Source organism: Elephas maximus, chromosome 16 (assembly GCF_024166365.1).
Source record: "Elephas maximus indicus isolate mEleMax1 chromosome 16, mEleMax1 primary haplotype, whole genome shotgun sequence".
Taxonomy (NCBI): Eukaryota; Metazoa; Chordata; class Mammalia; order Proboscidea; family Elephantidae; genus Elephas; species Elephas maximus.
In genome coordinates, this window is record NC_064834.1 from 15,537,105 (window position 1) to 15,551,958 (window position 14,854).

The 14,854-nt window shown below is 48.5% G+C and overlaps 1 protein-coding gene across 2 annotated transcripts in view; it reads right to left on the reverse strand.

The window, feature by feature from the left end:
• Positions 1-594: 594 nt before the first annotated feature.
• Positions 595-14,854, reverse strand: part of CHST3 (carbohydrate sulfotransferase 3) — a 63,206-nt gene continuing 48,946 nt past the window's right edge. For both annotated transcript variants that reach the window (XM_049854814.1, XM_049854815.1), the window contains exons 2-3: positions 8,625-8,867; positions 595-7,207 (exon numbers count right to left, since the gene is read on the reverse strand). In XM_049854814.1, the coding sequence (XP_049710771.1) occupies positions 5,926-7,207; positions 8,625-8,764 (1,422 nt within the window). In that variant the 5' untranslated portion in view covers positions 8,765-8,867 and the 3' untranslated portion in view covers positions 595-5,925. The remainder of the gene's footprint in view (positions 7,208-8,624; positions 8,868-14,854) is intronic.

Consider the following 14,854-nt stretch of genomic DNA (forward strand, 5'->3'; position numbering starts at 1 on the left):
GGTTCCATAAAGGCAGCCTGTGTTGCTGCTGGTTCCCGGTGATGTATGCATCTCCTTCATAAACTTTCTCACTCTTTCTGACTTGGAGTTTGTTTCATTGGCTCGACTGCTCCAGGGCACTGTTACCAGATTAGGGTAACATTTGGTCAAAACAGTCATTAACAGAGGTCTGTGAAGGAGGAGGCAGGCAGAGCAAGGAGAAGAACTTATAGGTTCATCATGGCATTAGTTGTGTCAAGCTCTCAGTTGCCCATTTTGAAAAAAGGAGAAAACATGTTGAGAAGTATTGGGGTCACAGCACGGACCCTAATCCGGTAACAACACTCCTGTCTTTGCCCCACAAGGCCTAGGTATTGCTCCCGACCTCGTTCTTACAGTCATCTCTTCCAAGCAGTTACCCTCAGCTCTGACATCTCAGTACTAAAAAAAGGTTCATTTTGCCCCCTGCACTTATCCTAATTGCCTTGCTTTTTATCATTCAGGAAGGGGGAAGGGCTTCCCAGGAAGCCACCCCTCTGTTACAACTGTTAATTTTTCTCTTCTTACTGAGAAAAATGTCAAAGAAAAGCAGAGACACATTTCAGAGTTTGCTCGTTGCATGTTTTTGTTTTTAATTAAATAAGTCAAGTACACCATCAGATGATGGGCCACAAGGTTCACATTCTGTTCTGCAAAGCAGACCCTGACTGGCAGCGGCCACCAGCACTCTCTGAAGGGCAGTCCCTGCATTTCCAGGAGACGGCAGATCGTCTGTGGTCACAGCCACAGCCACAATATCGGGACACTGACAGCAACGGGTCTGGGAGCAGTGTAAGCGGTACCAGAGGCCAAGCGGAGTTACGTGCTACATGTGCACATGTGTGGGCACATATGTACATACTGTGGCCACGTATGGCCATGGGGAGGGGGTGTCCTGCACCACTGTGGCTATGACACAGGACTCAGGTCTTGCAAGAAGACAAGAGTTCCAGGATTCAGGAAGGATAAAGGGAGCCAGGCAAACTTAGGCTGGAATATCACAGATGGAGACATCAGGGGGTGCCCTGTTCCAGCCCAGGGCTAGAGGATGCAGGCCATTTGTTTCCCAAACATAGTACCTGGACTATAATCCAAGCCAAGGCCTGTGACCACGGCACCTGTCTGTATCCCTGGAAACACATAATATGTCTCCCATGCACAGTCACGGAGTGACAAAGGAGATGAGACCAAAGGACCTTGATGTTCTTAAGACATCTGAAGATGCCGATGCTCCTTCATCCTTGTGAGGTAAAGAGTAGCTTCCGCTATTCCTGAAACAGTGGGCAGCTGAGAGGCTATGAGGCCTGCATTCAGAAAATCCTGGGCTTTCTCCTTCCTGTCTAGCTGGACCCATGCTCCCAGGCGGGGCAGTTACTAACGGGCGTTCAGATGGCTGCTGGGGCTGGGCCCATGCTCGACCAAACAGACAACATGAACCTAGGGATTGCCACAAGCAAACCTACTCGCTGGGGGCTCCTGGGCTTCAGCAGAAGCTCCTCCATTCAGTCCATACATCTAGATTGACAACACCTTTACCAAAAGTTCCCTTCAAGTTGGCTTCTTTGGGTATCTGTCCCCCATGCTCTTTCCTCTCAGCTCCGCCTGCCTAGCCCAGGAGCCCATCCCTCTGAGACCTGCCTGCTCTTCCAGACTTTGGAGGTGAGGTTGGAGGGGTCATGCCCAACAGAACGAGACTGCCTTGGAGAGAGTCACCCAGTGAGTACTTGTCTTTCACAGTCTGGGGTCTATCAGGAAACTGGACCAACTGTCAATTAAAATAGGCTCCAGTGTGGGAGGGGATCACCCAGGGTTGGAGGGGGCTTTAAAGGTCAGGTCCAGACCATGATCTGACGCTCGCATCTCTCTCCACCATCTAAGCTAAGCGCCCTTCTTCGGGACTGGGGCTGCACAACCTCTTGCTGTCATCGGACACATGGCAGGGATGGTAGGAAAAGATGCAGTTGTGATGGGCTGGGTGGGTACCCTCTGCTACTTTGGGGTTTAGTCAGCAGCTGCCCAATTACACCAGCCTCTGGCAGTAGGTCCCAGGCTGAGAGCCCTAGCAGACAGTGAATAAATTCACTACAAAAATTTTTTTTCTGTTCATGATTTATTTTCAAGTGTGTGTATCACATACAGGGACAAAAGGATGGAATTGGCCTTAGTAATAATTGGTGGTCCGGCCAGCATGTGATACACAGAGCTGTGTGTCTAGTGCCTCAGGAATCCTGCCCCCCACTGACTGTCCCCAAGGACCTCCCAGTGCCTCTTCTCCACTCCCAGGTTTATAATTATAAACCAGGCCCAGAGGTGAAGCCAGGAATAGACAGCTGTGGCAAGGGCCTGCGAGTGGTGGACACTCCCCTGTCTCACCCAGGCCTGGAATGTTCTGCACTATTTAAATAGGCTGGGCTAAAGAGGTCTTCATCAACTAGAGAGAAGATGAATGAACGCTTTTTGCTGAATGAGCCTCTTGTGCTGAGGAAGCTGGTGGCCCATAGTGGTGAGGCCTCAGCTGCTCCCTGACTCCAGGTGGTGGGTACTATGGAGGTGAAGGCTCTTGGCGGGCAAGCAAGACCAGAGGGGAAACCAGAGCTGGTCTCACTGGAAAAGGAGGGACAGCCCCCAGCTCTACCACCTTTCCCATGCCAGCTCCCCGCTGAAAACGCCAAACGCACGACCCGTCATGTCCCACGGTACATAAGGTTGGTAGTTACCCACCCCCCCACTACTCTCACCCAAACGCTGAGGGTTCCCAGAGCACTGCTGAGCCCCAGGGGGATACACTTCATGGCAACACACACTTGGGTTGTGTCCTGTCTCAAACACCCGGGCACAGGGCCCCAATGTCACATCTTCAAATGTGCGAGAAACAAACCAAACAAAAACCCTTACACAATACCAAGGGGTGACCAAGACCTGGGGCTCTTGGTTTATCTCCCTCCCCTCCCCCCCTCATATTTTGAATTGTCTTCAGATGTCCTTGTGGGTATGCAGTGTGTGAATGGTTTCTATGATTATTATCTTGTCTTTATTTTGGTACAGCTTTGAGTCCCTGCCAATAATAAGGTATTTTCTGTTTCTTCTTTTTCATAAAATAAATAAATTAAGTCAACTTGCAGTGTACAAAATGTCAATGTCCTGAGAAGTTTCAAAGGTCCATTCTTGGTCCCGTCCTCAGAGGGCTAGCTGAGGGATTGAGGCGGTGGCCCCAGAGACGCTGGAAGGAAGGAACAGATCTGCTGTCCAAACTTGGAGCTTCCCTAGGAAGAACCCGTATAGAGGTTGCTCCTCCCACTCCCGCCCCACTTGGGGAACAGACGAGGTGGTAGTTTGGGGGCTGGGGAAGAAAAGCCAGCACTTCTGGGCCTGCCAGAAAGGTCAGGTTCCACTTTACTCCAAGTCAAGTGTTCACAGCTGGAGTCCTTTTGACATTAAAGCCAGCTCCCTGGACAGCCTCTCGTTGGACTGTAAAACCCAGAACGGAGACATCCTTGAGTGGCTGAAGTCCGTGGTATTGGAGACTCAGCAAAGGCTCAAATATGCTGATTACGACAAATCCCACAAGATGGCGGCTGTCCTCACCTTTTTAAACAGCAACTTCCTATCAGGACGCACTCACTGGTCCCCACAGCAGCAGCAACCGGATCCTGTACTTCCCTGGTGTCTGCGTTACTCAAACCAAAACTAAGCCCTCTGGGTTTGACAACGGTTCACGTCTGATGTAGAAGTTGTCCAGGAAATCAGAAACAGAGTATTTGAATGGATTCCCTAAGCCCGCAGCCCTTGGTGAGCTGTCAAATTTCCCTCCCTGCAAGCTCTGGGCCCAGTACTGAGTTTTGCTCTGGGTTTGGGTGTGGGAGCTAGGGAAGGACTTCCACTTTGGGGAGATGTGCTGCTTGGCGATGGGGCCTCTGGCCCCCAAGGAAATGTGCTGGATTCTCGGGGGGATTTTCGAGGACTTTTCAAGGCTGGCCTTTTCTCAGGGAGGGGGTAAAGACTGCTCATTCATGCTGCTTCTGGGCATTCAACAAGAACATCGGTGGTTTCTGAGATTCGTTCCACATGGGGTTCAAACAGAAAGGCCTGGGGCAAAGTGGCTCCCACGTGGCCCCTCAGCTTAGATCCTTCTGGGGAAGCATCCCCGCTCCCTCTCCTCTTTCTTCCTCTCCTCTCCCAAGTGCTCCCTGCTGGTTCTCTAGTCTCCCTAAGTCCCAGACTGCCTCCCAGGGGCACTCCTTCGAGTCAAAACCAAAAACACAGGCACCAAACAAGAAAGACACCAAACCATAAACAGCTTTAAAAAAGACCCAAATAAAACACCCAGCCCAGCTCCAGTTGAGCAATGCTCTTCCCAGAGCCCTAAAGGAAGAATTCCAGACACTGGCTGTAACCATGACGACCAGCTGGCTGACCTCTGTCCATAGGGAGCAGGCTGGCTTCTCAGGGGAGGGGGTATCCTGATGTGACTTCTCCCCGAAGAGCACACTGTACTTTCTTCCTGGCCCAGCCCCAGCTGAGGCCTGGCTGGAAATGGCGGGGCCATGGGCTGCTTTTCACCTCCAGGGACCCCAGCTGCTTTGGCTGGTCAGGCTGAAGGCAGCCTTCAAGCACAGACAAGCTCTCAGAGCTGGCCAAGCTACCACGGGGCCTTTGGGCTCAGTCACGTGAGCGTTGGCCACGCCATTTCAAAACATCCTGTCTGCCAGCAACGAGGACGTGGATGGTCAGAGGAGGTAGCCAGGAGAAGCCAAGATGGACAGGAATCGCAGACTTGGCTGTTCTACACCACTGTTCAGTCGAAACTGGTCAGGGAATTGGGTGGAAGTGGATCTGGCATGTCCCCATGTCCCCTTCCCCCGCTTCCCCAAATAATTCTAAAAACATAATTAAAGGCTCCTCTTTAGGTGGGTGGTGCAGATGAACCCTGTGGACATAAAGCAATGAGAAGCTTGCCTATGTGTGTGTGTGTGTATGTGTGTGGACCTGGGTTTTCATGATGCTCTCACATCTGTGTGTGGGGTGTGCATGTTGGTATTCATTGCTATGTGTTTTTTAGCTCTATACAGGGTTCATATTCATCAGAATGCCGCCACAGCTATAAAAAAAAAAAACAAAAACGAGTTGCCATTGGAACTGTGCTCCACAGGGTTTCCAAGGGCTGAACTTACAGAAGTAGATAGTCAGGCCTTTCATTAAGAAACCTCTGGATGGACTCGAACCTCCAACCTCTCGGTTGGCAGCCGAACTGTAAACTGTCTGCACCACCATGGACTCGGCACAGTTATACCAGCTAATAAAATAACATTCATTCTGCACTGGTTGGTAAACAGCTGCTGTCACCTGGTGATCCCCGAATGCCCTCTCTTCCTCCACACCCTGGGCTGTGCTGGCTCCTCCCCAAAGACCTGCCCTGACTCCAGACTTCCACAACCCAGAAACTAAAAGGCTAACACTGGGCATTTCAGGAGGTCTAAAAGTGTCTGGCCAGGACCCACCTTCTGCCCGGCTGCTATGTGTCTGGACTCTTGCCCACAGGCATAGCGGCATTATTTGTGTTTAATGTATGTTTCTGTCTGCGTGTGTGTGCGCATGCGTGCTTGTGTGAGTGATAGGCTTGTCATAGGCCCAGGCCTGCCCGGGCCTGCTCTGGAGACCGCAGCCCCTGAGGTCTGGGTTTGATGGCCCCCCAGGGTTGCAGGCACCGTCCTGCTGCCAGGGAGAAACCCCAGGGCCCCGGATGTGCTGGCAAAGCTAGCTGGCATGGGACCTACTTCTACAGCAGAGGGGCTCCCTGCCCACTGCACGCCTCCCGCCTGCCCTCTGCACGCCAGTCTCACTGCTGGCCTGCGAGTGAGGAAGGCAAGGCCGACTACCATGAGGAGGGGTACGGGTGGCCGGGGCCCCCTACGTGACCCAGAAGGCACCACGCTCCTCCAGTAGGCTAAAGGAGCGGTTGGTAAGGGACGCAGCATCCTGTACCAGTCTGTAGCCAAAGAGACGCATGGCGGGGCCGCAGGCGGCCTGCACCACCTGTGCCAGCTTAAAGGGCATGCTGAAGCGCCACTTCTCAAACTGCTCCGAGGAGTTCTTCTGCGTGGAGTAGATGCCGCTACTGTCCTGGGCCGCCTGGGTGTTCTTCTGGATCCAGTCCTCCACCTGTGGGGTCAGGGCTATGCCCGCAAAGCGGTACATCTCACGTGCCTTCTGCAGGGGCTGGCGCGCCACGTCCTCGTAGCGCACCAGCATGTAGCGGCCCTGCAGCCAGGTGGGCTGCCGCAGGCCCAGCTCGGCTGACAGGCGGATGCTCTCGCAGTTGCCCCGGAGCCGCTGCACCTCCTCCTCTCTCAGCTGGTCCTGGCCCTCGGCGAGCCACTTCTTCCAGGTCTCATACTTGCCGGCGAAGGCCACCATACGGGAGGCCAGCACGGCTCGGGGGTCTCGCACCAGCTGGATGACGCGCAGGTCCAGCCGGGGGTCCTCGGCCAGCGGCTGCAGAAACTCCAGCTGCCGGATGCGGACGGCCTTGAGGGCCATGTGCTCCTTGCGGCGGCAGGCCTCTGCGGCCAGCGTCACGTTGAGGGGGCCGCAGCGGCGATTCTTGCAGTGGTACTTCTCGAAGACCTTCTTGACCAAGGGCGTGCACACCGGGTCCTCGCAGAGCGAGCGGCTGGAGCTCCGGCGGAACATGAACTGTGTCAGGTGGTCCTCCGGCAGGGGGTTGATGAAGTGCTCCAGGACGTAAAGGTCGCACAGGAAGAGCTGCTTGAGCACGTCGCGGTACACCAGGGCCGAGCCGGCGGCATTGGCGCCTCCGGGCTCAAAGGACACCGTGCGCTCGACATGCCACAGCGGCTCAAAGAGGTAGAAGATGTTGCCCTGCTGGTTGAAGAACTCGCCAACGAAGGAGGAGCCGGTGCGCGTGGTGGCCATGAGCAGCACGTGGCGCCGGGGCCCGGCCACAGCGGGCTGGGGTGGCTTCTCCTCCTCTTCTTCCCCTTCAGCCTCAGCTTCCGGCTCCAAGCCCAGCTGCAGGCTTAGGTTTCGCAGGCGACTCTGTAGCTGGGAGAAGGCAGAATCAAGCTCCCTCAGGGACAAAAGGGATGCATTCTCGGCCAGGAGCAGGGCTGGGTTGGTGCTGTTGGCATCTGCCAGAGCCTGGGGGATCTGCTTCAGCTTGTCTGACACCCTGTGAGGAGGGAGACAGGGGTCAGTGACTGATCCGGTCTTGATGTCATGGGCAAGGGTGGGAGCCCATGGACAGGCAGGTCTTGGTACAGGTACCCTGATGGGCAGAGGTGCCATGTGCAGCTGCCCAGGTTGTATACTGCTCAACCCCCGGGGAGTGCCACTCACATAGACCGCACAGCCTGCTCCTCCAAGCAGCTTCCCAGACTGATTACCCTAAGCCTGCCTTAATTGTGTTTCCCCAGAAGCAGATGTGGAGGCAAGGATTCAAGAATAAGTAGTTAATTTGGGACAGAAATCACAGGAAGAATTCATAGAGGAGTAGGGAAGTGAGGCAGGGAAGGAAAGAAGTCAATAAAGGGTATGATGCTATGGAGCAGGTTACCCTTCTGGGCAACCAAGGCTCAGTCTGACTGGGGGACTCGGGGAGACAGTGTTGAGCACCTCACAGGACTGTCTTCCCCAAGGGGTGGAATATACCCACCTGGCCTGCAGAAAGCTGCTCCCAGAGGCATTAACTCCCTGGCACTACCAGTTGACAGTGTGGGGGTAGAGAGAAAGCCTTCAGGTAGAAGGTTGCAGGAGCCTGCTGTAGGTCCCTGTAGGCATGAACTGGAAGTTCATGCTGAGGAGACCCAGGTGGGGCACTGGTAGTGTCTACACAGCCCAATCCCTAGCCTACCCATCTTGGCTGGTGCTTCCTGGCAGGGTTTGTGCCTGGGAGGAGGGCAGATCTAAGAACTCTGTCTAGCAGGCCCATTAGCAGGGCCATTGGCCACAGTGGTACACTGCCAACTCTAGGGAGCGGCGTTCCCAGTGTAGCCTATGTGAGTGGCACTCCCTGGGGTTCAGCAGTTCACAACCTGGGCAGCTGCACAGGGCAGCCCCGCCTACCAGGCTATCCGTACCAGGACCTGCCTTTCCATGGGCTCACCCTTACCCATGACACCAAGACTGGTAAAGGGGGGCTGCTAATGTCAGGCATTATTCTAGGCCAAAAAAGTAAGTAAATAATAATAATCATAGCCAGTAAGTACTGGATATCAACTGTATGCCAGACATTGGGCTAAATGTTTTTACATTTTCTCACTTAATCTTCACATCGTTAGTCACCTTTTATACTGTTTACAGTTTCAGAAAGGTGAAGTAACTCACCCTGAATCTCATGGCTGGAAAAGCCAGGGTTGGGATTCCAACCCAGGGTGCCCAAGTCCAGAGCCCAGGATCTTACCACTGTGCAGTCGTGCCACCCTCTCCTCATAAGGACATCTGATGACCCACTGACTGGGACACAGGAAGTGCTGGATAATTACTTGCCAAATGAATGAGTTTGCAGGTCCCCATGGAAACCTACAGGTGGCTCTCTGTCCCTACCTCACCCCACCTTGATAAGGAAGACTTGTGCCAGCATCTCTCACCTTGATATGATTTTATTTTCCTTTTCAATGAAGACAAAAACTACCACCACGAAAGCCAGGAAAAGGGCATATTTGCTCCTCATCCTCAGGCTGTGCAGAAAGTCCCGGCAGTCCTGGGGCAGAGGGAGTCCTTTATCCATGGGGAGGGGTGGGCAACGGGCTCCTCCGGCCAGTCGTGGGACTCAGCTCAGGGGCGTCCCTTGGGAGCTGGCTCATCGACTTCAGGTGGGGGACACCCTCGTCCTGTGGAGAGACAGGCAGTCAGGACACCGTTCGTAGACAGGGAACGAGGAGGACGTCTCTCCACCAGATCTGGCCCAACTTTGCAGCCAGAACCCCAGACCCACTCTTACCACCCACCATGACCCAGAGACTTGGAATCAGACCATCTAAGATGCTAGTGGACCCTTGGGCTAATTCATTCCACCTCCAGAAGTTTATCCCATCAACACACTGGTTCCCAGGTTGAAGGCGTATGTATGGAAAAGAATGTTCCTTGTAGCGCACATGTTTGCAATAGCCCAAGACTGAAAACACCTCAATAAAAATGATGGGGCATACAAACAATGGATTCTTATGTTGCCACAAAGAATAATAAGGTGGATCTATAAATGCTGATGTGGAATAACCTACAAAACACATTAAAAAAAGAAAGAAAAAAAACACGAAGTGCAGACACAGTGTGTTTATGTGGGACAAGTTTCCTCAGCCTCGGCCCTATTGACATTTTGGACTGGATAATTCTTTCCTGGCAGGAGGGGAGTGTCTTAGTCATCTAGTGCTGCTGTAACAGAAATACCACAAGTGGATGGCTTTAACAAAGAGAAGTTTATTCTCTCACAGTTCAGTAAGCTAGAAGTCCAAATTCGGGGTGCTGGCTCTAGATGAAGACTTTGTCAGCTCTAGAAGGACAGTCCTTATTGTCAGTCTTCCCTTGGTCTGGAAGCATTCTCCGCACAGGAACCTCGGGTCTAAAGGATACACTCTGCTCCCAGCACTGTTTTCTTGGTGGTATGAGGTCCCCATGTCTCTCTGCTCCCTTCTCTCTTTTATATCTCAAAAGAGATTGGCTTAAGACTGTCTAATCTTGTAGAGCTCATCAATATAACTGCCACTAATCCGTCTCATTATATCATAGTGATAGAATTTACAACATCTGGGGAAATCACATCAGATGACAAAATGACAGACAATTATACACTATTGGGAATCATGACCTAGCCAAGTTGACAGATATTTTTGGGGGACACAGTTCAACCCATGACTGGGAGCTTGTCCAGCATCTCAGCCAGGGAGCCAGCCCTCCGTCATACCACATCCTGGGGACCTTCCACCTGGGGGCGGGATGCCTTGTCCTGTGCATTGTAGGATGTTTAACAGCATCCTTGGTCTCTACCCACTAGATGCCAGTAGCACCCTCACTCCTGTTGGGACAATCGAAAATGTCTCCAGACATTGCCCAATGTCCCCTGGAGCGGGTGGGGGGGTGGGTAGGGTGGGCTGGGAAGGTAGAAAAACATCCTGGGTTGAGAACCACTGATGTAGTCTGATCCCATTTGAAAAAAAAAAAAAGTGGGAGAAACTATAGATGCCTGCCCACAAATGGACAGTGACTGCAGGAAGACACAAGGCCACGTAACAATGATTGCCTCTAGGAAGGGGGCACTGTGGGTCAGGAGGAAAGGGTGGGGTGAGTCTTAGCTTTGCTAGGTAAAATTCTGTACTGTTTGAAATTTTATCATGCATATGTATACATTTAAAAAAAATTCTTATTGTGCTTTAAGTGAAAGTTTACAAATCAAGTGAGTCTCTCATACAAAAATTTATATACACCTTGCTACATACTCCTAGTTGCTCTCCCCCAATGAGACAGCACACTCCTTCTCTCCACCTTCTATTTTCGTGTCCTTTCAGCCAGCTTCTGATCACCTCTCCCCTCTCATCTCCCCTCCAGACAGGAGCTGCCACATAGTCTCCTGTGACTACTTGATCCAAGAAGCTCACTCTTCACCAGTTATCATTTTCTATGCCATTTACCATTTTCTAGATGCCATAGTCCAGTCTAATCCCTGTCTGAAGAGTTGGCTTTGGGAATGGTTCCTGTCCTGGGCTAACAGAAGGTCTGGGGACCATGACGTCTGGGGTCCTCCTACTCTCTGTCAGACCATTATGTTTGGTCTTTTTACCAGAATTTGAGGTTTGCATCCCACTGCTCTCTTGCTCCCTCAGGGGTTCTCTGTGTGTTCTCTGCCAGGGCAGTCATCAGTTGTAGCCGGGAGCCATCTAGTTCTTCTGGTCTCAGGCTGATGTAGTCTCTGGCTCATGTGGCCCTTTCTGTCTCTTGGGCTCATAATTACTTTGTATCTTCTGTGTTCTTCATTCTCCTTTGTTCCAGGTGGGTTGAGACCAATTGATGCATCTTAGATGGCCGCTTGCTAGCGTTTAAGACCCCAGATGCCACTCTCCAAACTGGGGTGTAGATGGTCTTCTTAATAGATTTTATTGTGCCAAAACCACGGTCCCTAAACCCCTGCCCCTGCTATGCTGGCCTTTGAAGCGTTCAGTTTATTCAGGAAACTTCTTTGCTTTTGGTTTAGTCCAATTGTACTGACCTCTCCTGTATTGTGTGAAACCCCTCCGCGCTCCCTTCCTTCCCACTCTCGTAACCATCAAAGAATATTTTCTTCTCTGCTTAAACTATTTTTCGAGTTCATATAAGACTAGTCTCATACAATCTTTGCCCTTTTGCAACTGACTAATTTCACTTAGCATAATACCTTCCAGATCCCTCCATGTTATGATATGTTTCACGTATTCATCATTGTTCTTTACCAATGTGTAGTATTCCATTGTGTGAATATACCATAATTTATTTATCCATTGTATCCTCTGATGGGCACCTTGGTTGCTTCCATCTTTTTGCTATTGTAAACAGTGCTGCAATGAACATGGGTATGCATATATCTGTTCATATAAAGGCTCTTATTTCTCTAGGATATATTCCAAGGAGTGGGATTGCTGGATCATATGGTAGTTCTATTTCTAGCTTTTTAAAGAAGCACCAAATCTATTTCCAAAATGGTTGTACCATTTTACATTACCACCAGCAGTGTAGAAGTGTTCCAGTCTCTCCACAATCTCTCCAACATTTATTATTTTATGTTTTTTGGATTAACGCCAGCCTTGCTGGAGTGAGATGGAATCTCATGGTAGTTTTGATTTGCATTTCTGTAATGGCTAATGATCATGAGCATTTCCTCATGTATCTGTTCGCCACCTGAATGTCTTCTTTAGTGAAGTGTCCGTTCATATCCTTTGCCCATTTTTTAATCGGGTTATTTGTCTTTTTGTAGTTGAGTTTTTGCAGTACATGTAGATTTTAGAGATCAGACGCTGATCAGAAATGTCATAGCTAAAAACTTTTTCCCAGTCTGTAGGTAATCTTTTTACTCTTTTGGTGAAGTCTTTGGATGAGCATAGGTGTTTGATTTTTAGGAGCTCCCAGTTATCTAGTTTCTCTTCTGCATTGTTAGTAATGTTTTGTATACTGTTTATGCCATGTATTAGGGCTCCTAGCGTTGTGCCTATTTTTTCTTCCATGATCTTTATTGTTCTAGATTTTATATTTAGGTCTTTGATCCATTTTGAGTTAGTTTTTGTGCATGGTGTGAGGTATGGGTCTTGTTTCATTTTTTTGCAGATGGATATACAGTTAGGCTGGCACCATTTGTTAAACAGACTGTCTTTTCCTGATTTAACTGACGTCAAGCCTTTGTCAAATATCAGTTGCTCATATGTGGATGGATTTATGTCTGGATTCTCAATTCTGTTCCATTGGTCTATGTATCTGTTGTACCAGTACCAGGCTGTTTTGACTTCTGTGGCAGTATAATGGGTTCTAAAATCAGGTAGAGTGAGGCCTCCCACTTTGATCTTCTTTTTCAGTAATGCTTTACTTATCCAGAATCTCTGGTGGCCTAGTGCTTAAGGGCTACCGCTGCTAACCAAAGGGTCGGCAGTTCGAATCCGCCAGGTGCTCCTTGGAAACTCTATGGGACAGTTCTACTCTGGGTCGCTATGAGTCGGAATTGACTCGATGGCACTGCCTTTGGCTTTTTTAGCTTACTTATCCAGGGCCTCTATCCCTTCCATATGAAGCTGATGATTTGTTTCTCCATCTCATTAAAAAATGCTGTTGGAATTTGGATCGGAATTGCATTGTATCTATAGATGACTTTTGGTAGAATAGACATTTTTATAATGTTAAGTCTTCCTATCCATAAGCAAGGTATATTTTTCCACCTATGTAGGTCTTTTTTTTTTTTTATGTAGGTCTTTTTTGGTTTCTTGCAGTAGCGTCTTGTAGTCTTCTTTGTATAGGTCTTTTACGTCTCTAGTAAGATTTATTCCTAAGTATTTGATCTTCTTGGGGGCTACTGTAAATGGTATTGATTTGGTGATTTCCTCTTCAAAGTTCTCTTTGTTGGTGCAGAGGAATCCAACTGATTTTTGTGTGTTTATCTTGTAACCTGATACTGTGCTGGTATCTATTAGTTTCAGTAGTTTTCTTGAGGATTCCTTAGAGTTTTCTGTGTATAAGATCATGTCATCTGCAAATAGAGATACTTTTACTTCTTCCTTACCAAACTGGATGCCCTTTATTTCTTTATCTAACCTAATTGCTCTGGCTAGGACTTCCAGCACAGTGTTGAGTAAGAGGGGTGATAAAGGGCATCCATGTCTGGTTCCCAATCTCAAGGGGAATGCTTTCAGACTCTTTCCATTTAGGATGATGTTGGCTGTTGGCTTTGTATAAATGCCCTTTATTATGTTAAGGAATTTTCCTTCTATTCCTATTTTGCTGAGAGTTTTTATCATGAATGGGTGTTGAACTTTGTCAAATGCCTTTTCTACATCAGTTGATAAGATCATGTGGTTCTTGTCTTTTGTTTTATTTATAGGATGTATTACATGAATTGTTTTTCTCATGTTGAACCATCCCTGCATACCTGGTATGAATCCCACTTGGTCATGGTGAATTATTTTTTTGATATGCTGTTGAATTCTATCAGCTAGAAATTTGTTGAGGATTTTTGTATCTAAGTTCATAAGGGATATAGGTCTGTAATTTTTTTTTTTTTTTTTTTTTTTTGTGGTGTCTTTACCTGGTTTTGGTATCAGGGATATGCTGGCTTCATAGAATGAGTTTGGGAGTATTCCGTCCTTTTCTATGCTGTGAAATACCTTTGGTAGTGGTGGTGTTAACTCTTCTCTGAAAGTTTGGTAGAACTCTGCAGTGAAGCTGTCCGGGCCAGGGCTTTTTTTTTTGTTGTGAGTTTTTTGATTACCTTTTCAATCTCTTCTTTTGTTGTGGGTTTATTTAGTTGTTTGTGTTACTGTAGGTAGGTAGTGTGTTTCTAGAAATTCATCCATTTCTTCTAGGTTTTCAAATTTGTTAGAGTACAATTTTTTGTAGTAATTTGATATGATTCTTTTAATTTCAGTTGAGTCTGTTGTGATATTGCCCATCTCATTTCTCATTCGGGTTATTTGCTTCCTGTCCTGTTTTTCTTTTGTCAGTTTGGCCGATGGTTTATCAATTTTGTTCATTTTTTCAAAGAACCAGCTTTTGGTCTTGTTAACTCTTTCAATTGTTTTTCTGTTCTCTATTTCATTTAATTCTGCTCTAATTTTTATTATTTGCTTTCTTCTGGTGCCTGAGGGTTTCTTTTGTTGCGCTCTTTCTATTTGTTCACGTTGTAGGGATAATTCTTTGATTTTGGCCCTTTCTTCTCTTTGGGTATGTGCATTTATTGATATAAATTGACCTCTGAGCACTGCTTTCGCTGTGTCCCAAAGGTTCTCATAGGAATTGTTTTCATTCTCATTGTATTCTCTGAATTTCTTTATTCCATCCTTTATGTCTTCTATAACCCAGATGTTTTTGTGCAGGGTATTGTTCAGTTTCCAAGTGTTTGATTTCTTTTCCCGGCTTTTTCTGTTATTGATTTCTACTTTTATGGACATATGGTCAAAGAAGATACTTTGTAATATTTCAATGTTTTGGATTCTGCTAAGGCTTGCTTTATGACCTAATATGTGGTCTATTCTAGAGAATATTGCATTTGCACTAGAAAAGAAAGTATACTTGGCTGCTGTTGGGTGGGTTGTTCTGTATATGTCTATGAGGTCAAGTTGGTTGATTGTGGCATTGAGATCTTCCGTGTCTT